Raw genomic sequence first — 26,514 nt, forward strand, 5'->3', positions numbered from 1 at the left:
CTTCTGGTAATCAAGGCTTAATTCAATTCACTTTAAGGGAATCATAAAATCATAGGATGGTTTGGGTTGGAAGGGGACTTCTTAAAGATCATCTAGTTCCATCCCCCGCTGCCATGGGCAGGGACACCTTCCACTAGATGAAGTTGCTCAAAGCCCCGTCCAGCCTGGCCTGAACACTTCCAGGGATGGGGCAGCCACAGCTTCTCTGGGCAACCTGTTCTGGTGCCTCACCACCCTCACAGTAAATAATTTCTTCCTCATATCTAATTTAAATCTACCCTCTTTTGGTTGAAAACCATTAAACCTCATCCTCTCACTACACTCCCTGATAAAGACTCCCTCCCCATCTTTCCTGTAGGTCCTCTTAGGAGAAAGAAGGTTTCGTAGAATGTTTTATGATATGAAAAAGAAAATTACTTTATGTAGTTAAATGACTTCATTTACAAACTCAGATTAATTTTGGAATTTGCATTGCTCTGAAGGGGTGATTAATTTGCATCTCATGATTATTTTTATTAATAAAACAAAGGACTTTCTGAAAATTTCTGTATGTGCTAGAAGGCCGCTATCCAACTGCTCAGTCAGTCTGTGGCACTCAGCATTTCTGCAGGGTGTTGTGTGTCCAGAATAGCAGCTGCTTAGCTGCCTGCTGGAGAATTCCACCACTGGACTTAGTTAACGTGTTGGCTGAGAGCCTGAGCTGTTTCACTTAGGTGGACCATGAGCAGGCATCCAAAAGTGGCATTCTAAAAGCTGTTCTTCTATTGGAAAGTTGCTGACGCTTGTTTTCACAGTCACCAAAAATACCAACCTTTCTCCTTCAGCACTGAGGCTGCCCACTCATTCCCAGTTCCCTGACTGGAGAAATGATGATTCCTTCCTTTGATCTCTCCCTTACGATCCAATATGAGTTAAGGCCAATACAGCAGAAAGGGTTCTTTTCACTACAGCACGGCAAAAGTTGTCTGTTGTTGGTGTCAGAATACTGGCCATTTTCCTGATTTTTTTTTTCATATAATTTTTTTGGATATTGAGCCATTGACAATATTCTCTACTTCAGAGCTGGATTCTGGGTAAGTTATTAACAGTCAGCCAAGTCTGACTGGGCAAACCTACCTGGAGAAGAGTATTAGGTCCTCCCCTTCCCATATCTGAGCCAGTTATCTCTTCGCGTGCTTTGAGCTATGAGATCTTATACTAGTTATTTCACAGTGCTGAGACATGTTGCATTCTCTCTGTCCGCACTCACCAGTCTTAGATGCCCTGCGTTTTCTCATCTTACAGTCTTGATGTTTCTCAGAGTCTAGTGAGTGAGTGAGAATTCCATCTGAAGTGGAGAAACCTTCCCTGCTTTTTTCATTAGGCATCATCGTTGTAAGGATGAGGTGCTTACAAACTTTGGATATCAATAAATTTTTGTCTTACTACAATGGCAGAACCAGGGCCATTTGAAGATCTACTTGCCTGTTTCTGTCCATTTCAGAGAGGTCAAAAAGGGCATGGTCTATGTGCAAAAATTTTTCCAAGTGGATAACAACTTGTTTCAGGGCTTATATCCTATACGGTTATGAAGATGTTTTTCCAAGAGTGCCCTGAATAATTCCATCAGAGCTCAAGTGTTATTGTTAATATTGTTAAGGAATCCAGAAATAGTGCTGACTGTAGGACAGAGCAATCTGAGAGCTGCTGTTCTGAAAAGACCAATACCTCCGTCATACATAATATGACTATACCAATACCTCCAACATACATACAACACAATAGTCGCGAGTCAAGAAAAAGTGACTGTGTTTATAGACATAAACTTGAACAACAATTTGCAGAAGAGTAAGTGGTTCTTTGATAAGCATGTTTTCCATATGGACAGCACATATATATCTTTCATTCTCTCAAGTGATTCTTATATTTGAGAGAAACTGGGGGTATTTTTATTTTTATGTCTGCATTTGTACTGCAAGAGATGGTACACTGGTTATGTGTAAGTCATATAAGCACCATTAAGCCAAGAACAATTTATAGTTCAGGGGTTTTCAAACACAATTAATAAATACTGCAGTTTTTGATATTCTAACCATTGCTTCTTGCAGTACTATGAATTCCGATGCACAACATAAGTCAGAAAGCTAGGTATTTTCAGTGTTCAAAAGCATATTGTGCTATTTAATGTAATTACTCCAAGGGATTTCAGACATAGTCATGATATGATTAGATAGAAAAATAGCGTTTCTGGTGTTGCGTAGACTATAAAGGCAACTATTTTCTTTTTTTACAGATAGAACTATCATATTTGATGATACTTAGTATCTAAATTAGTTGCTGTAATTAAACACTACATTTTAGATGTTTCCAGATCTTAAAAATGGAGTCTTACAAGTAACTGGGTGATCAAAATCATGGCTACCCCAAACTATTAGAAAAAAATTGATTACTCATTCAAACAGCAGTACCTACTACTCTGTAGTTTTTATAAAGTCTGTAGTTTAGTGATTATGTAGCAGTACCTGAGAAAACTAAGGCAAATTACTTTTAAAATTTTGCTGTTTAGATTTTTAAATTAATAACTTAATTATTATTGCTGACTGTAGTAAACATACACTTATAAGAATTAATATAATGTATCATGCATCTTTTTATATGAAGTTTTAATTATACATAATATGAAATGTATAAAACAATTACAATAAATAAGTTAAAGTTTCTATTGGGCCAAATTTTCAAGCAGTATGTATTTAACATATTCAATTGCACAGTCTAAAATTTTATAATTACGACTACATTGTCTTCAAGTGAAGATTTATTGCTAATTTAATTGATTACAGAATCAATTTAATTGATTCACTAATATAATTAATTACATTCTAATTGACTTTTAGAGCAGGCTCTGCCAGAATATGTACAAGCCAGAACCCAGGATTGTTGTCTTCGTAATTACATGCTAGTAAATAACACATTGGTATCCTGCCTTTAATACATTATCATCCTGCCTTGTAACCTTCACCCAAGATACACATAATCTTGCTTAGGGATTAGACAAGGCAGCAACCTTACCTCTGAACTCAGGATATGTTTCTTTAGTCTTTTTCTTGCCCCCCCAAGTCTGGTTTCCTTTGTTTTGTATCTTACAAAGCAGCTCATGAAATCAGAATTGTCTCTTCCCCCATGTTGTGCATCTTCGAGATCTTCAAATGAAAATTCTGATCCCATTCTGTGAATTATTTTTTGTTCAGGGCCAAAAAGGTCAGAGGCCAGTATTTGTACTCAGTTGTTTTCTGGTGAGGTTGTACCCTTCACTGCTGAAACACATCATTGCCGTATAGCAATAAGAAGACCAGACAGTGAAGGCACTTCTTCAGATCCTGTGCCTAACCAGGGGTACAGAGTTATTTTGTGCCAGAATTGTTGTGATCTCCCCGATTCTCAGCTGTGAATATTGTTGCCGCAGGATGCAGGGGAATCCAGTGACAAGAGATGGTGATACACTACTTGAATTTCATGTCTTTGGTTTCATAGACTGCCTAGAAGCAGATAGTGGAAAGCAGTAAGTACTGTGTACTTTAAACAAAATGTTGGTAATTGATGCTTTACAACTTCTTAACTCTCCTTATCCAATTGAATTTGTTCGTACATCTACATTCTTTGGCTCCATCATCTAACCATCAATTTGTGGTTGGAAAAACACATTCATACTTAGCGTTTTCTACTCCTTTTACATTACTTAAATGCTTGAGAAGAGCTTTCTTTCAGTCTCAGTGAACTGGGAACTTTGAACTATAAAATTCCAACTGCATGGCATTTCTTCCACCTTCACATAGTTTATATGGTTCTTTTCCAGAAAAGGCCTTTCCATGGCCTATTTTTCAGCATCCAGAACCCACTGAAATAGGCCAGAGTCAGAGGTTGTTCCTGATGCTTTGCACTATACTAAAATCTCCCTACTCATCCCTGTGGAGGTGATGTGAATAATCAATTTCATTTGCTTTGTCTTCGGTTCAGTGAACATCTATGTATTGTATGGGAACTGGAAGTGTTCCAATAAATTACTTGGAAGGATTTCCACTATTGAATATCCCGAATACCACATAAATCTCAGTTATTAAAATAGTATCTTTAGAGATGAAGTTTAAAACCTTGCTTGAACTCAGTTGAACAATGGGTTTGAGTCAGGGTCTCTAAAGTACCAGTGCTTCCTCTTGTATGGGTTGTAAAAATTATTTAATTATTCATAGAGTCAAAAAGACAGAGAACGAATAGCCTGCACTTTCAGGAAATCCAGTTAGCAGATGAAATGTGAGTTTCAGTAAATGAACTGGAATTAGTACTTAAATACTTTCAATGAGGTTGACAAGAAGACATCATCAGGAATGATCAAGAACAGATGATCACTCTACATACTGACTGGTGGCCAGGGCATTTTTTTTAGAAGAGGTTAGTTCTGTCCCTCCATGCCGAGCAATTTTTTTTTTTTTTTTTTTACACATCTTTAGTGAATGCATTAATATCATGAGCTGCACAAACTTATCCTCATGCTCAGAATCTTTTTTTTAGTTAAAAGTATTCAAAAGTTTCAGCTAGAATTTAGCTAACAGCTCCTTTCCCGGGAGGGAAGGAAAAAGGAACTCCAGAATCCTTTCTGATACCATCTGTTTCTGTCCAAAGAGAAGTACGGAGTTGTATAGGCACAACATGGTTAACCCTCCTAAATGACTAAGTGGCATGAAAATTGTTAATATGTCCTTCACACAGCTGATTTATAATCTTGCTGAGATACTTCCTCTGAGTAATTAGCATGAATAGTTGTTTTTTCTCAGTGTTCTTCCAGCAATGCAGACCTATCCATAACATGACAGTCTATGCTTGAGCTGTTTTCAGTTTAATTTTGCAGGTCATCTTTAAGTTGCAGAGAATGCAACAACCATGGCAGGCTTTCATTTCCTCCATTCATTCATATTTAATTTCAAGATAATGCTGTCAAGAGTACAGCTAGGTTGCAATGAAACTCAGTATTTCCACTGAAGCTGCAGTAGAAATTGAACAGTACCTGCTTTACAGTAGGAATAGTATTTATTCTCATAGAGTGGTAGTTTTCATTCACTGGCTTTCCCAAATATAAACATGTCCATGGAACGTTCAAAATACTGACAAACTTAAGCCATTAAGCTAAACTTAGTTGGTTAGAGTCTCATACGAGTCAAAAGCTTAGTTGAAAACAGTTCACTTTAACCTTACATATTTCTCACATATACATCTCTATAACACACCATAAGTATTAATTATTTTGTGATATGTATTTTGGGCAGAATTTGATCCTGGTGAATTCAGGCAATTCTTAATGAAAAGCAGAAATCAGGAAGTAGAAAAAATACTACTTTGTGCAGATAGGACATTTGACAGGTTTCATATGCTTTTGGGTGTTGAGAGTATTATATTAGTGACTGTGGAATGATGCCTGATTTAAGTATGCTCATTAGTAAAGGGCCAGCCTTTCTTTTGACACTGGATAGAATTACAATCCTTATTCTGATAGACCCGAGGGTTAACACACAGGATTAATATACTTATTTTAATCATCAGGAGTTGATGTTTCTAGAAACTCTGAATGCCTCAATGTGGAGAGGAAGTTCACCTCCATCTACTGTTAAAACTAAATACCCATGTTCTGTCTCTAAAAGAGTGAAAATTATAGAATCATAGAATTGTTTAGGTTGACCTTTAAGATCATTGAGTGCAACTGTTAACCTACCACTGCCAAGTCCACCACTAAGCCATGTCCATAAGTGCCACATCTATGTATCTTTTAAATACTTTTAGGGATGGTGACTCAACCACTTCCCTGGGCAGCCTGTTCCAATGCTTAACAACCCTTCCGATGAAGAATTTTTTCCTAATATCCAAACTAAACCTCCCCTGGCACAATTTGAGGCCATTTGTTCTTGTCCTATCACTTGTTACTTGGGAGATGAGACCAACACCCACCTCACTACAGCCCCAGTATGTAGTTCAGGTAGTCATGGAGGGTGATAAGGTCTCCTCTCAGCCTCTTTCTCCTGGCTGAACAACCCCAGTTCCCTCAGACACTCCTCACAAGACTTGTGCTCCAGACCCTTCCCCAGCCCCATTGCCCGTCTCTGGACACGCTCCCGCACCTCTATGTCCCTCTTGCAGTGAGGGGCCCAACACTGACCACTGCATTGGAGGTGCAGCCTCACCAGTGCCGAGTACAGGGGATAATCCCTTCCCTTGTCCTGCTGGCCACACTGTCTCTGATACAAGCCAGGGTGCTGTTGGCCTTCTTGGCCACCTGAGCACTGCTGGCTCATGTCCACCCAGCCATCAGCCAGCACCCCCAGGGCCTTTTCCCCCAGGCAGCTTTCCAGCCGCTCTGCCCCAGGCCTGTCACATTGCATGGGGCTGTTGTGACCCAAGGGCAGGACCCGGCACTTCTCCATGTTGAGCCTCATACAATTGGCCTTGGCCCATCAATGCAGCCCATCCAGTCCCCTCTGCAGAGCCTTCCTACCAACAAGCAGATCAACACTGCTGCTCAGCATGGTGTCATCTGCAACTTACTGAGGGTGCACTCGATCCCTTCTTCCAGATCATTGATAAAGATATTAAACATATGTATATAAACAAATATAAAATTGGTCCTAGCACTGAGCCCTGGAGAACACCACTTGTTACCAGCTGCCAACTGGATTTAACCCCTTTCACCACCACTCTTTGGGCTCAGCTGTCCAGCCAGTTTTTTACTGAGCAAAGAGTGCACCCATGCAAACTATGAGCAGCCAGTTTCTCCAGGAGAATGCTGTGGGAGTTGGTGTCAAAGGCTTTACTAAGGTCCAGGTAGACAGCATCCACAGCCTTTCCCTCATCCACTAAGTGGATCATCTTGTCATAGTAGAGCCGATTAGTAAAGCAGGTCCTGCCTTTCATAAACCCATACCAGCTGGGTCTGATCACCTGGTTATTCTGCATGTGCTAAGTGATGTTGCCAAATACGATCTGCTCCATAACCTCACCCAGCACCAAGGTCAGACTGACAGGCCTGTAGTTCCCCGGATCCTTCTTCCTGCCCTTTTTGTACATGGGCATCACACTGGCTAAGCTCTAGTCTTCTGGGACCTCCCCAGTTAGCCGAAACTGCTGACAGATGATTGAAAGTGGCTCAGTGAGCACTTCTGCCAGCTCCCTCAGTACCCTTGGGTGGATCCCATCTGGCCCCATAAACTTGGGTCTAAATGGTGTAGCAGTTTGCTAACCATTTCCACTTGGATTGTGATAACTTCATGCTGCTCCCCATCCCCATCTTCCAGCTCGGAGGGCTGGGTACCCCAAGAACAACTGGTCTTACTATTAAAGACTGAGGCAAAGAAAGCATTAAGTACCTCAGCCTTTTGCTCATCCTTTTTCACTATGTTTCCCCACACATCAAATAAAAGATGGAGATTCTCCTTAGCCCTCCTTTTGTTGCTATTACAAATGTAGAAACATTTTTTATTGTCTTTTAGAGAAGTAGCCAGATTAAATTCTAGCTGGGCTTTGGCCCTGCTCATTTTCTGCCTGCATAACCCCACGACACCCTTGTAGCTCTCCTCAGCGGCCTGCCCCTTCTGCCAAAGGTCATAAACTCTCCTTTTTTTCCTGAGTTCCAGCCAAAGTTCTCTGTTCAGCCAGGCCAGTCTTCTTCCCTGCCGGCTCATCCTTCGGCACAGGGGGATGGCTTGCTCCTGCACTTTTAAGATTTCTTTCTTGAAGAATATCCAACCTTCCCGGATACCTTTGCCCTTAGGACTGCCTCCCAAGGGTCTCTCTCAACCAGTTTCCTAAATAGGCCAAAGTCTGCCCTCTGGAAGAACAAGGTGGCAGTTCTGCTGACCCCCCTCCTTACTTCTCCAAGAACTGAAGACTTTTACCAATTCTTGATTTCTGTGCCCAAGATAGCCTCCAACCATCACATCACCCACAAGTCTTTCTCTGTTCACAAACAGGTCCAGTAGGTGCCTTCCCTGGCTGGCTCACTGACCAGCTGTGTCAGAAAGCTGTCTTCCACATGCTCCAGGAACTTCCTAGGCTGTTACCTTTCTGTTGTATTTCCAGCAGACATCTGGTAGGTTGAAGTCCCCCATGAGAACAAGGGCTAGCAATTGTGAGATTTCTCCCAGTTACTTATAGAATGTTTTGTCTGCTTCATTGTGGCTTGGTGGTCTATAACAGACTCCCGCCAGGATATCGGCCTTGTTGGCTTTCCCCTCATTCTTACCCATAAACATTCAATGCTATCATTACCAACATTAAGCTCTAGACAATCAAAACACTCCCCAACATACATGGCTACCCCACAACCTCTTCTTCCTTGCCTATCCCTTCTGAATAATTTATAGCCAGCGCTCCATTCCTGTGAGCCATCCTACCATGTTTTCATGATGACAACTGTATCATAGTCTTCCTGCTGCACAATGGCTTCCAGCTCCTCCTGTTTGTTGCCCACGCTGTGTGCATTGGTGTAGATGCACTTCAATTAGACTGTTGATCCTGCCATCTTTTTGGGGGGGAAAAGCCCTAATTCCTACACGACCATTCTCAGATGCTTTTGTGGTTTCTAACACTTGCATCTTTGCACCTGCATGGACCTCCATTCCCTACCTCCACTGAAGGACCTCACTAGCACATTGTCCCTCAAACATTGATGCGCCGCTTCCAGGCTTATCTCCAGTGTGCCTGGTTTTATCCCTTTCCCCCTTCAAATCTAGTTTAAAGTTCTTTCAATGAGCCCTGCTAACTCCTGCACAAAGATCCTTTTCCTGCTTTGGGATAGGCATATCCCATCTGTTGCCAGCAGGCCTGCTGTCGTGTAAACAGATCCAGGATCAAAAAACCCCAAATTCTGCTGGTGACACCAGGCTCAGAGCCAGATGTTGATGTGCTGGCTCTTGCCGTTTCTTCCCTCAACATTCCCTGTAACTAGTAGGATCCAGGAGAACACTGTGTGTGCTCCTGATCCCTTAACCAGTTGTGCCAGGGCCCTGAAGCCTCTCTTGATTACCCTCAGACATCTTGTTGCAACTTCATTACTACCTATCTGAGAACTCAACAACGGGTAATAATCTGATGGCTGTACGAGGGCAGGAAGCCATCTCTCCATATGTTCATCCCGAGTCCCAGGGAGGCAGCAGACTTGCCTAAGTGGCGGCTTTGGTCTACTGTGGCAATGACCCATCTTTTTTCCGTTAAGGAAGCAGTTTTGACACAGGGCATAGGCTGATTTGGCCTCTGCAACACTTCCACACTAGGTGAACCATTGGTGTCATTATTTCTGGGTTCCCCTTGCAGACCCTCATAACTGTTATGCCCGGGCACATGGGGCAGTCACAAAGGGGACACACCTGCTGCACTGGAACCTGTCATCATTGCCCCCTACTCCTTCAGTCACCATGTCTGTCACAGCACTCTCAAAACTCAAGCTGCAACAAGACTTTTACCACCCATACCAGGTTAACATCAATAAGTAGCTCCAACACCTTGCCCTGGCACGGCCACCAATCCCCCACAAGGTTTCAAAGGTTCACCTACTGTGTTATCTCTTCCTACTCTTCAGGCCAGTCCATCTGCTTCTTGCCTCTGCTGCATCCTTCTCCTTGTCTCTCCTACATCCAGGGCACCCTCTCTCCTCCCTCTGCTTCTTCCAGGTCTCTCTCCACTGACTACACCTCTTCCCTACCCCTTAGAGCTATTTAACCACTTAGCAGGAACCAGCCACAGCTGCACATCATCCACATCATCCACCCCGCCGGCCCTGAAGCCAGCCCACAGCTGTATATTATCAATGTTAATTAACACGCCTTCGTTCCTCCACACATGTCCAGCCAGACAGAGAGCATAGGGGTGACTCCATGTTATTTGTCCTGTCTGCCTGTTGGGCTTGCCTCAGGGAAGGCAGGGTGCCATTCCAGTAGATTATCTCTCTCTCCCCCCGAGATGCTCCTCAAATTACCCCCCCCTTCCGGAGCTCTGTCGCACCTCCCACGGCTGTGCTCGGCCGGTGCTGGTGCAAGAGCAGGGCACAGCCTGCACCGGGGCGGCTGCATGTTCCCACCAGGGCTCTGTCTGGCCAGCGACATCAGCTCATCACACAGCCCTGCAGTCTTGCCTCGTTCCTTTTATTTTTTTTGGCCTGCACCAAAAGATAACTACTAATAATTTCTCGGAGAAAAAATTATGTAAGACTAACACAGTTTTCATCACAGGTCTGCTTGTGGCCTAAGATCTTGATTCTAGTATCATTTAAAAAATCATAAGATCAAGTGTTAACCTATTCTGCTTAATAGTAAGATTTTGAAAGGTGAATGTAATAGAATGCAAAGATTTTGTACGTTGCTCGGGATGCTCAGGTTTCTGGGCACTGAGAAATCCAAGATGCATCCACTGCAGGTGTACAAGTTCTACTCAGTCATACACGTGACGTGAGCCAACACTTCCATGAACTATATCAACTAAATTGCTTGTGTGGTGCATGGATGGACAGTACCCGCACAGTAAATGTTACGGTTTCAGAATGTCCCAAGTGAAATATTGATACAGCCTTCCAAGCAGACTGAGAAGTCACGTACAAGCCAAACTTTCTGTATTGGTGAGCTTTCTGGTACGTGAAAAGATAATAGGCATTATGACTACAGGCACTGTATGTGTTAATAATTTATCAAAATAGGTAAGCCTTAATGGTGAGCTGCAATTTTTATGGCACTGATTAAAAAAAAAAAAAAAAAAAAGACAAAATAAAAGACATAAAAATAGAAGCTTATAGCCAAAAATGACATTTCAAATGTTTGTGTGTCTGAGTGCACTCAAAAGTATGCATTTTCTATCCAGGCTCGTCAATAAGTTAACAATATCACTGCATATTAAATCATGTAGTCAATGTGTGCTTACTGCAAAACATGTTAGAAAACGTAAATATCTAATGAGCTAGACTGCTAACATGATAAAGTAAGAAGAGGGTATTTCAGATGTGGTTTGTTGTGTTGTTTTGCTGTTGTAAGAGTTTTATTCACACACAGATTGCAGATCCTATTATGCATAATGAATGACAGTAGGAAAGAAATTTTTCTCGTCAGAGCTGTCTGATTCTAGCAATCAGAGCAATTAGAGCAATCTAACAAAAAACTTTTTGATGTAATTGATATGTCATGAGGTTAATCATATTGTGTTATAATAGGTTAGTGCCAATTATTTGTCATTACTTTTAAATAAAATACACATTCCAGAATGACTAGAGGGAATGAGAGGCTTCAGTCAGCAGCGTCCATAATAAGCTGTGTTTCTGAGAGAACAGAGTGGGGTAACTGCCAGCAGCTCTTTGGTATAAGGAATTTTGGTGGATTAAAAACTGGGACAATTGAAGCTGGTACACATTTGGAGATCTCTAAGGAAATTTCGTACGTTCTTTATGAGCATATAGGAGAACCTGCAGTTTCATTGCAGACATTTTTCATGTAACATAGTCTAAGCACATGCACAATCTCAGTACTTTTTAGATCACTGTTCTGCCATGTATTTTACAATAACCAGTGGGTTTTTACAAGGCACTACTGAAAAAAACCAAGTTAATATTGATTTATCTCAAAGATCATAGATCTCTGATTAGTATATTCATCTTTATGTCAATAAGGACATGCATATAACTGTGTTAACTTTATTCTTTAACAAGTAGTCCATCAAAGCAATGTGTTTCTTTCAACTTCTGGAAGTCTCAACCTCAAAAAATAAGAAATTATGCAGTATTTCTGCTTGATAGAGCCCTTAGAAGAGAAGAGGAGCAATGTTTCTGGAGTCAGCATTAGAACTATAGTGTACCATTAATGTATAGACTCTTAAATGGTTAATGAAAGGAAGACCAGTGGTAAATAAAAGATTAAAAGAGCCAAACATAATGAAGTGTCAGTAGAAGTAAAAGTGTAGGAAGTTTTCAAGGGACAGGCCATATTGCATTAAAATCAGAAGCATTAATTATTTTTTATTTATGAATGCACCATTTTCAAAGGAAGATTTCATCATCATTGTATATTAAAGTAAAATGTGTTCTTCTCATGGGGAACAGAGATGGCATAGTACATCATAACACTGCAGATATGTTGGGAAGGAATATGAAGTAGGATCCTATTTCATAGACATTTAAATGAGTATTGTTTTAATGAATCTTTCATTGAAAAAATTACTTATGGTAATATTATAGTTATCTAGATAAAAAAATATTTAACATTTTCTTTCCATTTCTAGTTTTTAAGCAAAAATTATAATCTTTCTTATAATATTTATATTCTATGGCCATGTACTTTACAGAAGCTGACACTAAAAGGCTGTACAGATCTTTTCTAACTTGGCAAAATACTTAGCTAGAATAGCTGTTACCGATTATGGAATGTATAGTCAGCAAATGACAAAGATTATAAAGTCACAATATAATTTATAATGATGAGCAGTTAAGAGTTGTGAGACAAGTTATATGAAGAAAATGAGAAACACTTCTGTGCAAATAATGGCTTTAAATTACGACACACTAATAATGAGAACATTCGATTCAGAATGTTAAATAATTCAGTCTGTTAAATTCTAAATGCAATTTTTAACATTAACTATCACTGAATTATTTTTACTACATTATTTTTTGTGACCTCTATTGTAAGCTGTTAATTTGACATTAAAAGGTGAAATGATTTTAACAACATGTAACAGGGCATACAATAAGGTAAATGATTATGGGAAATGAAATAAAATTTAACTGGCTTTTGATCCTATAAAAAGAATCTTGCTCAGGAAAAGAGTATCCTGCTCCTGGGTGCCTCTCGGAGTGTATACGCACACATGTTAACTATGTTGTGGGTAAGACTTCAGGTAGAAGAAAACATTGTGACCACAACACCAGTTCCTCTCCACAAGCCTTGTTGTGAAGTGCATATTGAGGAGGGTGGGGGAATATAGTTTCTGTTGTAGAAGAAAGCCAGTGAATACCACAAGGCCAAAGTGGATGAGTAATAGAAGAAAATAGCCAACCTGGGGTTCTTGGTTGTTTTATTTTTTAATTTTTTTTTGTTTTGTTTGTCTTGATTCGTAGCTGTTCTTTGCTTTTTAAAGGTAAAGGTGTTAGGAACTACAACCTGTGGGAACGCTTGTGCATTTTCTCAATATTTGGGGTGGCTCCCCTTCCTGGCTGGTAGCATGCTAATATACTGAATCTTTGGGATTACCGAATTTATTGAGGTTGAGAGATTCAATTGCTTTCATTCTTGACAGACAATTCATCTGATCAGGAGAATAGGAAAATAACTAGAATAGATTCTTGAGAAAATGCTAGGAAGAGGTGAGGATCATATCTACGTTTCTTAGGACTTTTCAAGGTCAAGCTTTTCTAGAAAGAAAGTTTGGGAAATTAAAAAAAAAGCCTTCATGAGATGGAAAAAGGTGGTAGGAGTGGTTGATTCAGGTTTGGAGTGGGAGACAGGAATGGAAATTGGATGTCAGACAACACCAGGATAAGGGATGGGCTTTAGATCTAGACTGGATATTACATTACTTATCCCAAATTTTCAGACTACTTTTCCTTTTGTTCAGTACTATCTTTGCAGAATAATTATGAGCAATCTAAATGTAAAAAAAAAAAAAAAAAAAAGAAAAAGAAAAAGAAAATCAAAATAAGCTGAAGTGAGTTTAGGAACTTCTGCATTGCTGAAGTTGCACTGTGAAAGCTCTTTTTTTTTTATTTCAGTGGTATAACAGTCTTTTCAATTTATTGCCAGCTTCTTCCATGAATTCAACAGTTTAATATTTTGTGACAGTTAAAACTTTATTTCATCTAAATGTATTTTGATTTCAAGCATTCTAAAAAAATGTATGAAAGGTCTGTCTCACACTGATACTGAAAGAAGATAGAAAGAGATACGTAACCAATAGTATTTTTGACAGTTTTCTGCCAAGTCACACTATGTGTCTTCAGCTGAGAAATGAAAAATGATTTTGTTGAACATAGCTCTATAGAGTCTAAAGAGAATTCTATGAATTTCAGTCTTGACATTTAAATTCTGTGTACAAGTAATGTCTGAGTCATGCGAAGCTCACACCATTCCACCATGCATCACTTGTTAGTGATCTTCCTTGATCTTATAAAAAACAATTCAAAGCAAATGAGTATCCATAGTTGATTTACCATAAAAAAAGGTATAAGTCAATATGAATAGCCCTATTCCAAACTCTAAAATTCTATGAAATAGCCAGCAGGAGTTTAATAAGTTCATTATAAAAGGATAGTATTTCAATATTTTTTTACAGTTTACAGATTGTTATACAGCTATCTTTTTGTACTGTTATCTTCAGAAGGCTGCCACAAGAGAGGGCATGCAGTACCAGATCTCAAATGAGGCAACAGTAGAAAAGTTAATGGGAAAGCTGAAAGAAGAAAGAGGCAGAGGACCTCATTGCTCACCCAGGCTCTTCACAGTGGTTATTGATGGAAGAAAGGGTGTGTAAGCTTGGAACAAAAGAGGATCAGACTGGATATAGGAAAAAATAATCTTTAAGGAAAACATTTTTTGACCTGAGGGCAGTCAGGAAGTAGAACAGGCTGCCCGAAGATGCTGAGTAGTCTCAATGCTTGTAGGTTTTCAAGGTGTTACCGAATGCAGCCCTGAGCAAACCTGATCTGATCTCATCATTAACCCCATTTGGAGCAGCAAGTGGAACTAAAACCCTCCCACAGCCCTTTGCAACCTGAATTATTCTATCATCTTTTGATCATACAGTACTGGGTACCCAACTGCTGGTAAAAAGAGAAGGCTTTCATAAACAGGAAAAAGGAAAAATTATTGCCAGACGGGAGAAGAGGTAATAAAGCCCTTACTACAGTAGCTTTCTCCACCTGCTTGCTATTGCAACTGTAGAAGTGTGTAGGTATGTTCAAAATTAGGAACAGGAAAGATGACAATCTACAAAGTCTGCATACTAGGCCTGGAATAGGTGCTGGGGCTAAAGCGGGGAATCTGCCAAGCTAATTTAGACAATTATGGCCAAGAAAGACCATATATGTTAAAGGTAATCTAGAATGCTTCTTTCCCTAAGTTGTGTTTTGCTTTTGTGACTGTTTTAAGAGAATTTTATTTCTATTCTTATCTTGACAGAATTCAGTAAGCATAATCTTTTATATTTAAATCTTGTCACACCATAAATCTGAGTCATGTTAAATATGGAGGATAAAGCCTTCCCTGGAAAGGCGGGCGTAACTGGGGTGCACTGAAAAGAAATATTCATGCTACCTATCTCCCTGAATCTTCAGGTTGCTTCCACACTAGGTGTCTTTTGGTACTGTTAACAGTGGTTTATGCAGAGAAAGCTAACTCCTTTGGTATGTCTGGAACTCCTCTGATGAGCAGCAGGAAAATGGAAAATGGCTTCAAACTTTAGGGGGGTGCGATGGAAAGGAAAGTTGTCACTTTCAACTTGTCACACTAACTTAAAACATGCTTAAGATTGTCTTCCCAACATTTTTTTGATTCTGTTCATTAGCCCATGAATATGAAAGGCTGAGTACGGTTCCTAAGACTAAATCTTTTTTTTGCCTATGTATTCAAAACAGAAATGAAGCTATTAACTCTTGTGAAGTTCACAGCTAGATGGTGATGATAATGACACTGGAGGGGATGGGGAAGCAACTGTTAGTTTCACTTTAAATAAAAACAAAATAGGAAAAAAGTTATATAAAATGTCAGTATCAAGGATATTAGTAAAGACCTATGATGTATAAATATTAAAATAATTTCTGATTTCAGGAAAAAAGTGGAGTTGAATGTACAATCGCAGACAATAACATTTTTATCTTATGCAACTTTGTTTCTCTTTTAGTGGCAAAGCATTACTATAACACTGGTTGAGAAAGTGCAGATGGTTGCTGTAATCCTAGGATCTCTGTTCTTAGTAGCAAGTGTGACTTGGCTTCTATGGTCAGCCTTCAGCCCTTATGCAGTATGGCAAAGAAAGGACATCCTTTTTCAAATCTGCTATGGAATGTATGGTTTTATGGATCTAGTATGCATAGGTAAGCTCAAAATCTTTAAACAGCACAGACTGTGGTTTAAGACTGTGACTATATCTATTTTTCTAATTGGTCACTCTAATTGATCACTCCAGTTCTTTACAGATTTGTTCTCAGCTGATACCTTTGGCAAATACTGCTTTTCACAGTGTTACAAATACTGCAAAGAGAAAAGAACCAAAGAAGCTTTACTCTCAGATTAATCAAAGTGTCTCTCTGAGATCTTAGTGGTGAGAACAGAATCAATTTCAATTTCTTGAAAAAACAGATGGCTAGCAAAATTCAGGAAGTTAAACAGATGAAAAAGACATTATTAAAATAATCAGTAAAATTACATGTCAAATCTTTTACTGATGCTACTTTGCATTAGGTTGTACCATCATGAAGCACAGAAGAAACCCTTGACGATGTCTTCAAACTACATATCCAAAATTGAGTTGCACAGACTTATATAGGTCACTGTGCTACTAGTAGAGAAGAATGGAGAAGACAGGCATGAGCGCTTTGTACGTCATAAACAGTTACGAAACACTCTAATAGTGCTAACTATAGTAACTTACTTTACTATTAAAAATTCTCAAGTCATTTAACTCTAGCTGAAATCTTATAAAAGAAAACACATTTTACTGCAAAGCTATTTTGACCAGTTTTGAAATTGCTGAAAATATACTAGACCCAGATGTAAATAGAAATCAATTTCGTATTTGATGAAACAATCTTGAATTGATTGTTATAATAGCTGTTTATTTGCACAAAAAGTTTAATAATTGCAGTAAACATTAAACCACATTCTTAGAATTGCAATTCCAAGAAAATCCAGAAGTCAAATGCTATCTGGTATTTGTTTTGAGATTTCTAAGTGATCAATGTTGATGTTATCCCAGTCTCAAATATGGGAATTCAGAAGGACAGTGCTGAAATTTACTCAATAAGGTGCAAAGAAACAGAGTGATTCCTAATATCAAGGCTTTTGCTTTGATCATAGAGCCATATCATCTTTTGTTCAAGCCATCTCATTACTGTAAAAGTATTTATATTTCAGCTGGATCAGCAGTTCTGTTTATTTTTCTGAAAGAAGTCCACTCTGGGATATTTGAGAACACAGGCTTTCTTCTGTGAACCCAAATCTTCTCAGACAAAAAAATGAACAGAAATTAGGTCTCTAATACTCATGACAAGTGCTCAGCTTTTAAACAAAAAAAGGGCTCAGCTACATGTCCTCTTACATGCTGATTCCTGAACGCCACTTTTTTCAGCTTAACACTCAATATTGAGGTTTTTGCTTTTGTTTAAAAAAACACTGAATGAAGAAAAAATGTGCTTCAGGCATTCTAAATATTTAATTTATACAGAATTCTGTTCTTTTCACAAAGTTTGCAACTGTAAAAAAATTACTTTTCTGTGCATCAACTAGTTGGTATAAGCAGTTATTCAAACTATTTCCATTTCTTTTCATGTGTTTGACTTAAAACCTCTAAACCAAATTAATCTCAAGATCAGTAGAGAATGGCTATGGGTGATCAGAAATATTAGTGTATTTATCTAAAGAAGTAAACTATTGGAAGGCGAGTCTTCAGTAGGTTAGTACATGCAGTTCTGTAGCTGCTTTTCAAACCAGCCAGTCTCAAGCCACCCCTGGACTGGAAACTACTGAACTAACTTGTACCTCTCATGGCTCTGGAGCTTCTAGCCTCACTGGCACCATGCAGAAGCAAAGTAGATGTGCAGCTGCCTTCACCTACAAGATAAACTGACTTGCCTGTAATTACATAAATGTGTATTTTATAGTCCTATCATAAATAATACACGAAAAATTTTATGTAAAACTGACTATAATTAAGTATATTTGGAAACTGTTTTGTAATCACAAAGTTCAGTGCAGATGTGACTTAACAGTTTACTAAACTGTATCTAGAAATTCAAAAAGCTGTATAAAGAAGGTTTGGTAATCGTAAATTTTTGATTGTCCAGATTCATCTAGCCCACTTACTCTGCATATAATTTCAAGTAATTTGCATTCTGTAAGTTTATAATACCAGCAGTTCCTGTAACTCTTGAGAATATTTATTAATATATTCAACTTTATTAAATTTTATCTTTTTCTTTCATCATAAAGTGATTTTAGATTGATAGTTTTAATTTAAAACATTCAAATGAAGTTCTCTAATAGATGGATGTAATTATTACTTACAAATTTTTTTCTAAAAAACTCAGCACTGTCCATTATGCTGATGCCTTCCCAAAGGCATTAACATATGATTTTACCGTTATATATTATATGCAATCTCTTATATCATAAAGCTTGTAATGCTTACAGCCAGCCATAGTTATCACTTAGTATCTTCTCTCTTCTCATTTGTCTTTAATTATCCATGGCATTCTCTTAATTTTCAACAGGATTCACAGTGAGTGAATACCTGTATTCCCACTGGAATCTCTATTTCCATGAAAAATTGATGTAGGCATATGGGTTTTCCTGTGCAGCACATAGTTCAAGACAAGTGCTTGAGTTACTGGTGGTAGCTTAACCAAATAACCAAAACTTATTCGAATCGCCTTCAGTTATGCCTCCTTATGGCTTTGCATAAGCATTATGAATATTTATTTGTGAAGTGTAAATATCTGTACTTTCCGAAATGTTTTTTGTCATTATTTTTAAAAGCAGTGTGGCTAAAGGTACTGACATTGCATGATGTCTCTGAAACTTGCATATATTATGTTGTTTTCCCAATGATTGATTTATATATCACACGTAACATACCACCCACTTTCTTATCAAGTAAGTTACATGTGACTTGTATTTTAATTCTTGGTCTTGTTTTACTTTTCACCAAAAGAAATATCCCAAAGATTACAGATCACCAATATAATGTTCTGTTCATTCCAGTGTACATATTCTATTGGTATCCATTCTTCTTGTTTCACTCTAAATTTTTCCATAATACTGCCTAACACAATAGTTTTTACTTATCAGTGTTAGTTTCAACCCTACAAGTCACTAGTTTGTACTTTCCTGCTTCTAAGCTGGGCGTAAAGCTGTTCTCTTTGAAACTTGCTGAGAGAAGTTTTCCTAAGGCAAACCTGGAACATTTTAAATAAGTAGAACTACTGCCTGTGGAACCCAGAGCTATTGCAGTGATAGTGCTAGGATCAGGCCATCCATGTAGGTGTTACCAGAGGGAGAGAGTTCATGAGTTAACATGAAATCAATTAACAATATAAAACCCTTATGTAGCCACCGAAGGACAGTAAACCAAGCCTTTGCCATCCTGCTTTGTAGACCTAGCAATTATTTCTCATAACAGCAAAGTCATACTACTTTATCTATTTTCACTGGAATATAATGATAACTACTATGATTGTGCACTTATTTAGTTAAAATGGTTCTAATAGGAACAAAAGCTTCAACAAATACTAACAGCTTACTTGCAATCCCAGAGCAATAGTACAGCTCCTTTAGAGCGTGAAAAGCAGTTGTAACGTTGCACTAGAAACATGAGTGGTGCCAGTGGTACTGTGGCAGCGGAGTAAGAGATAGGAGCCAACGTGAGGTGTGAATAGCCCTCTGAAAGGCTTTTTCTTCCCTGCCAAGGAACTCGATGCCTAGCAACATTCATGTAACTCCTTAGTTGTAAAAATGTACAGGCTGAAGCTGCTTAGAATGAACACATCTAGCTGCACTTATACCTCCCTACTCAGAAAGTCTTTTTTTTTTTTTTTCTTCACATTAGAACTAATTCTAAATAGACTAGAAAGAGTTGTATTGCTATTTTAGAGTGGAGATATTTCACTTTAATGCTTTGAGCATTTTGTTGCATTTTGTAATATCTGTGGGCCCTAGAATAGTATTAGACATAGCATTTTGTCCAGTGGCGAAGTCTGTTTCTGAAAAGGGTCTTTTAATTCCCTGGTGAAAGTTTGTGATGTTTCTGGGAGGACATTCCAAAATGATTATAAGTAAGATTACTGTGATAAATAAGAAAACATTGGAACCTAATACCACCACACCTGAATGAGCTAGGACAAGTTTTCTGCTTGCAAAGACATTTCAGTATGAAAAATTTCAAATGATCTTATGACTAAGGGTAAGAAATCCTTTGGATAGAGTGAAAGAATCTCAGTATTTGGCAATAAAAGAAAACTATGATCTCTCCATAATCCTATTGTCTGGGTCCCACTACAGTCCCTATATCTTAACAGTAAATAAAATAAATCCGCAGAGCCTTAGGACATTTTGCCAGGTCCATCATCCCAAAACTCTGTTCCTTGTAGATATTAACTAGACAGAACATCAGAATGGCTCACAGTAGTGAATTCTAACACTTCAGCGTGGGATCATCTGGGTCAAAAAAGGAATTTTTTTTTTCCCTAGGACTGTGAAGCTATGTCCTCTGTGCTGTTGAAATCATGGTGTTTGGAACAAGTCAGTATTATTCATGGATTTATCCTTTATTTCTCTCTCATATGCTCATTCATTGCTGTGAAACTCTTAAGAAAAAAGGAGATTCTTTGCCATTTTCTTACAGCTTCATTTTAGTGACTAACTACTTATATTTGGAGCATCAGAACTTCTCCAGACCTGGAAAATCTCCATCATTTAAAACTTACCTAGATTTCCTCTTCTTTTTGGTCTTGAAACTGTTGGTGCTGAGAGAGTTTTTTTCTCCTGCCCTCTGGAGAATGTCTTTCAAAGAGACAAGAGCTATTGGAATTCTTTTGCCTCTTCTACATAGGTCTTTTTCAATCTGTAGTTTTATCAGATGGAAAATAAAGCTTTTTATGGGAGGAGTTATGAAAGTACTCTTTTTCTCCTTCAGCATTGCCAAATCTGACAACTTTATTTCAAGCTTTGCAATATTTGATCCTTTGTTTGGTAGGTAGCTCCTTTAGAGTGTCTATGACTAATAGTTTCTATTTTAAAGAAAACTTCTCTTCATAGACACTGTTGAAAAATTTTTGAAAACATTACTCCAGTAAATCCTGAAAGCTCAAAAACAGTAAAAAAGAGCTCTCAAAAAGAAGTCATCCTATGACTTTTTCTGTCATAATTTTGGGAGGATACTTTTGACTGTTTAAATATACATCATGTACCTTAATGATCCATTCTCAGCTGCTTCCTTCTCTATTCTGAAATATGTTGTTCAGGTTCTAATGGGGTGCAGGCAGATATCAAAAATCTTTACATGAGGGTAAATAGGTTCTCTCAATTTTGCTTCATCACAGTCTTAAGGGAAATTGAGCCAAAGAATACCATAATCCAGGGGAAATGATGTTCATCTCCATTATCTTTCTATAGGAAATCCAACAGAAAAAAAAGGGGGGGGGGGAGGGAGGGAGGGGGGAGGATCTTTGTCACAGCAATAAAACCATGGCATATTTGGTTTGTGGATTCTGTACATGATCAAACACATTTATCCTTTTTAAGACAATATATCTAGTCTTGAAGGTGCATTTATGTATTAACATGGCTGCTGAATTTTTAGGACAGGTTGCTTTATGTATATCTGAGAAGATGAAGATAGACATCTTGAAATCAAGAAAATTTTGCACTGAGATGCTATGCTGATACAAAATACATTTAGAAAATTTAACATTTAATTAAGTTTATATTGGGTTCGTTTTGCTGTATTGGATACTTCCATGAAATCTAGGCAACTTGAAAGCCTTACAGAGATGCTACATTTGCTATCAAGTCCTTCTGAAAGCAATCTTAGATAGTTTCTCTATCTTTTAGTGTAATGATCTTTAAAAATGTGTTCAGGGCAGACATTGCTGTCTGCGAGTCATTGCACTTGAATCTGAAGTTTCCTGTTCATACAAATGTTTTTATCATCTTTTCTGCTTGTGCCATCTGTGAATGTCTCCTTTCTGGTATCAGTTAACCACGCTAAGAGACCTCAAACACTTAAATGACAATTCTGTTGTGTAGGAACATGTGATACGCAATCTCTTGGGATAAAGAACTATATCCTGTGACACCACAGATCTATTATAGCAGTGGCCATATACAGGAAAATTTTAGGCAAGACACACACTGGACAAAAATATTATAATTGTTTTTGTCTAGGCAGATTGCTCTCCTCCCAAAGTAGGGAGTCAGAGAAAACATGTGACATTGATCAGAACTGTGTAAGTTACCAGGCTGGTTGAGGATAAACCTAATAAGAAGGCTGAAGCCCTATGTGCCTCCCTACTAAATCCATATTTTAAATACTTACACATAAAGAGTGCGTGTATAAATAAATGCACACATATACATACATACAAAAAAATGAGTTTCATTCAAGTAAATAAATTTCTTGAATGCATACAATAAGCGTACGTATTAGCTACATGGAAGTTCATAAGCAGATTGGGCTGTTGAGGACTTCAAATAATCTGTATTTTCCTTGAAGGACCTTTTAAAAATTTCCTGAGTCTCAACAAAAAAGATATTTCTCAATGTTTTTCTACTGAATTTTGAAGAGAAAAAGAAAGCCTATCATCCTTGCCATGCTCGTCATAGTTAATAAGAACATTTAATTTCTTCTTGCTCTACTGAAGCAAGACAGGAAAGTCATTATACTTACAGCTGTTTCAGGTTTTCATAAATCTTTTGTGCTCCTATGTTTTACTAAGAATGTGAAAACAGTTAGATTTGTTTGTGTCTGTACTGAATTCTACATGACACTCTTAAACAAATTTAGGACCATCCTGTTCATTACAGAAGGTCTAACCTACTTAAAGATCTACTGAAACCAGTACAAATCTCAGTAAATAAGTAGTACTTACCAAGAAGGATAACACTAGTGTAAACGGTCAATTTACAAATCTGCCAGTAAGGTTCTTTTATATTGGTTTACTTAACTCTAAATACTTTATTTAGTTCTGCATGCTCAGATTATTCTAGTATTAGTTATGTTGAGCTTTCATTCAGAACAGTTTTATTTCCTCTGCCTCCCAATCTTAAACACATGAATAACCAGTTACACTGCATATGTACAATTTATTTGAATTATCAGATTTACAGGTTAATTTAGTAGGCTGTGGCAATTGCCATATTCATTACAATGTGTTACATCTCTATTTGCATTCAAAACCCATCGACGTTTTGTACAAACTTTTTTTGTTTTTTTCTAAATTTCAGGATTGATAGTACATGAAGGTGCATCTGTTTATCGAGTGTTTAAGCGCTGGAGGGCTGTGAATCTACACTGGGATGTATTAAATTACGATAAAGCCACAGACATAGAAGAGAGCAGTCGAGGAGAATCCTCAGCAGGAAGGACATTGTGGTTACCACTGACTGCATTTAGAAACAGAAGTTTAGTTCATCCAACACAGTTAACTTCACCAAGATTTCAGTGTGGCTACGTATTGTTACATCTGTTCAACCGCATGAGACCTCAGGAAGATTCATCAGAGGATAACGGCTCTGGGGAAGTAGTGATGAGAGTGACCTCAGTGTAAAGATTATGCTCACTGTGCTACACAGATAAGGATAATGTGCCCTGATGTTACAGGACTTTGGAATGTAGTTACAATGAATGGTGAAACCATTAACACTTGAAAAAACATATACACATTTTTCTAAAATTTAATGCTTTTTATATGATCAACTTAAACACAAATACATTTTTCTGGAAAAAAAAAAAAGTCTCTTGGTTTTTATATAGTCGGGTTTATTAGATCTTTTGTTGATTTGTACCTGATGTGTATGCAGTATAGTTTAACTCTTAGGTCTCTGAATGATAAGGAAACTAATTTTTTAAGTAAAAAATTATATTTAAATGTATTTTCTTAAACTCTGGCTTTAATCCACTACTTTTATTTTTCCCACTTTCATGAGGATTAAACTGAACAACCTTCTTCCAAAACGAAACATAATGTTGACACAAGTCAAGTATTCTTCCTTTTCTGGCTTTATTTTGTTGTTGTTTGTAGCTCAGTTCAGGTGTATGAAAGCAAGTAAGGGATATATTGTCCCTTGCCTTTGAGCAGAAAGTCCAGTGGGTGTTCTACAAAACCTAAGGGAGGATGCGAACTTTTCCTTTAGCTCTCCCACATGGACATGCAAGATGTCAGACACAACTGTGACACAGGCAGGAGAAGTCTTGCACTTCCTCTCGAGTCTCTGAGTTCTGCAGAGTGCTGGTGCTGAGCTTGTGCACAGAGGTGACATTACCTCCTGAGCAGCGGTGCTGAATTTAGCAGCCTGTGAACTTCTAGTACCATTCTAACTATAGGACATTGACATGCCTTTTTTTTTTTTTTTTTCTTTAAAGAAGAAATGTACATTACAACTTCTAGAGTAATAAGTCATCCTAATGGAAACTGAAGTAGAAATAGTGCAGAGCCTTAATTTTGCCAGGTAATGAATCATGATATTAAAAATGGGCCAATATTCATCTTCATCATGATAGCTAATCAATGCTATGAAGTTTGCTTCTCTGTTTTTCTCTTGTGGCAAAAATTCTAATATAATTTAATCAAATGGAAATGGAAATAATTTCCAAGTTAATTATTAAGTCTGTTGAAGATCAAGATGAAAAAGTAAGACTAAAATGACTCTGAGAGCACCAGCTTACATAAAACAGTTTGTGATAGGATGACCTTGGCTGGCTGTTCAGGCCCTCACCAGCTGCTCCCCACACCCCCCCCCTAAACAGGACAGAGGGAGAAAATAAGATGAAAAAGCTTGTGGTTTGAGACAAAGACAAAGGCATCACTTACCAATTACTGTCATGAGCAAAAGAGACAACACGGGGAAGATTAATTTATTGCCAATTAAAATAGAGTTGGATGGTAAGAAACAAAGACAAAGCCTAAAACACCTTCCTTCCACCCCACCCCACTCGTTCTTCCTAGGCTCAGCTTCACCCCTTCACTCCCAGCTCCTCCGCCTCCTCCCCCCAGGCAGTGCAGGAGGGTGGAGAAAGGAGACTGTGGCCAGTCCATATCAACTCTTGTCTGCCACTCCTTCCTCCTCACACTTTTCCCTGCTCCAGCATGGGGCCTTCCCGTGGGCTGCAGTCCTTCAGAATAAACCTGCTCCAGCGTAGGCTCTCTATGGGCCACAGTTCCTTCAGGGCATGTCCACCTGCGGTGGTGTGGGGTCCTCCAGGGGCTGCCGTTTGGATATCACCTGCAGCATGGTCCTCTCCTTGGGCTGCAGGAGATACCTGCTCCACCATGCTCCCTCCAGAGGCTACAAGGAAATACTTGCTATACCAGCATCTCTCCAGAGTCACAAGGAAAACTGCTCGGGAGCAGCTGTGTCTGGCACAGAAAGGCTGCCCCTGCAGCTCCTGCCTCCACCTGCCTGGGCACCTGCACCCCATATGCAATTAGTTTTTCTGTTTCAAAATAAGTTGCAACCAATGGCTGAAATATTTCAGAGTTATTTTGTGCAGTAGCTGGAGTGCTGTGGCTAGAAAATTCCCTCTCAGGGGTCAACAGGCTGGTGCTGGAATCAGGGCATGCCTTCTCTTTATACAAGGCTCACATGCCAACACCAGACACGGGAGGCTTCTGTAACTATACTTGGAAATGAGAGAAATAATTTAAGCATTGGTGCTAAGAGCTCTTTATATATTCATAAACATTTAGCCAATGAACTCTACACAGGGCCCAGCGTTCTGCATTGCAGTCTCACAAGCTCAAATTTACACTTACTAAATCTACAGATGACTTTCTGCTCTTTAAACAATTAATGTGAAAAGCAGGTACATAAGCCATGAACAACAAAATACTGTCTCCAAAAAAAAAAAAAAAAAAGCCAGTTTACCAGTTTATCTCCTGCACAGCAAATTACCAATATAGGACAAGCAATCTCATTGAGAAATTATGAGAATTCACTTCTAGATTGCCTTAAAGGAGGAATGTGTGGAGAAACACATGAGAGAAACTGTGACTGGGGAAACCGGCTGTATTACTGGGAATTAATTGTTCTTAATTACTACTTAAATGAAGCCTTCTTTCCCAGAATGACCACAACTCCACATGACTAAATTGAGATCAGAGTTAGTATCTCAAAAAGCACTTGAAACACAAGGAGAATAAACCGTTCTGTGATCAATATCATTAAAAGGTTATGCTTCATGCCTTTTAGATACTTGTGATCTCTGGGATTTAAAGAGTGTTTCTGTGGTCTTTTTACAGCATCCTAAAACGAAAATTGAGAATTATACGAAAACATTCTGTTGTAAAGAAATCTTTTTCATTCACATCCAAATAATTAGTGTGTTGGAAAAAAATGACTCACCAGAAAAGATCAATATATGTAATTTAAGAGAGGACAAGATCTCTATGTACAAATATGTGAAAGACACAGGGGTCTAGAACACTTAGCAGCTTTTGAGGGAAAAAAAATGGTCCCGTTCAGAGTAATGAAAATCGGTAGTGAGAAAAATGCTTAGGGCAAATATCAGAAAAGCCTTTTTTATAGTTGAATTGGTTTA

At 38.4% G+C, this 26,514-nt stretch overlaps 1 protein-coding gene across 1 annotated transcript in view; it reads left to right on the forward strand.

Annotated features, from left to right (window-relative positions):
- MARCHF11 (membrane associated ring-CH-type finger 11) overlaps positions 1 to 23,683 on the forward strand; it is a 36,175-nt gene extending 12,492 nt beyond the window's left edge. The window contains exons 3-4 of the mRNA XM_037382214.1: positions 15,886 to 16,078; positions 23,202 to 23,683. Of these exons, the coding sequence (XP_037238111.1) occupies positions 15,886 to 16,078; positions 23,202 to 23,524 (516 nt within the window). The 3' untranslated portion in view covers positions 23,525 to 23,683. The remainder of the gene's footprint in view (positions 1 to 15,885; positions 16,079 to 23,201) is intronic.
- Positions 23,684 to 26,514: the final 2,831 nt, after the last annotated feature.

The sequence above is a fragment of the Falco rusticolus genome, chromosome 3, assembly GCF_015220075.1.
Source record: "Falco rusticolus isolate bFalRus1 chromosome 3, bFalRus1.pri, whole genome shotgun sequence".
In the NCBI taxonomy this organism is placed as follows: domain Eukaryota; kingdom Metazoa; phylum Chordata; class Aves; order Falconiformes; family Falconidae; genus Falco; species Falco rusticolus.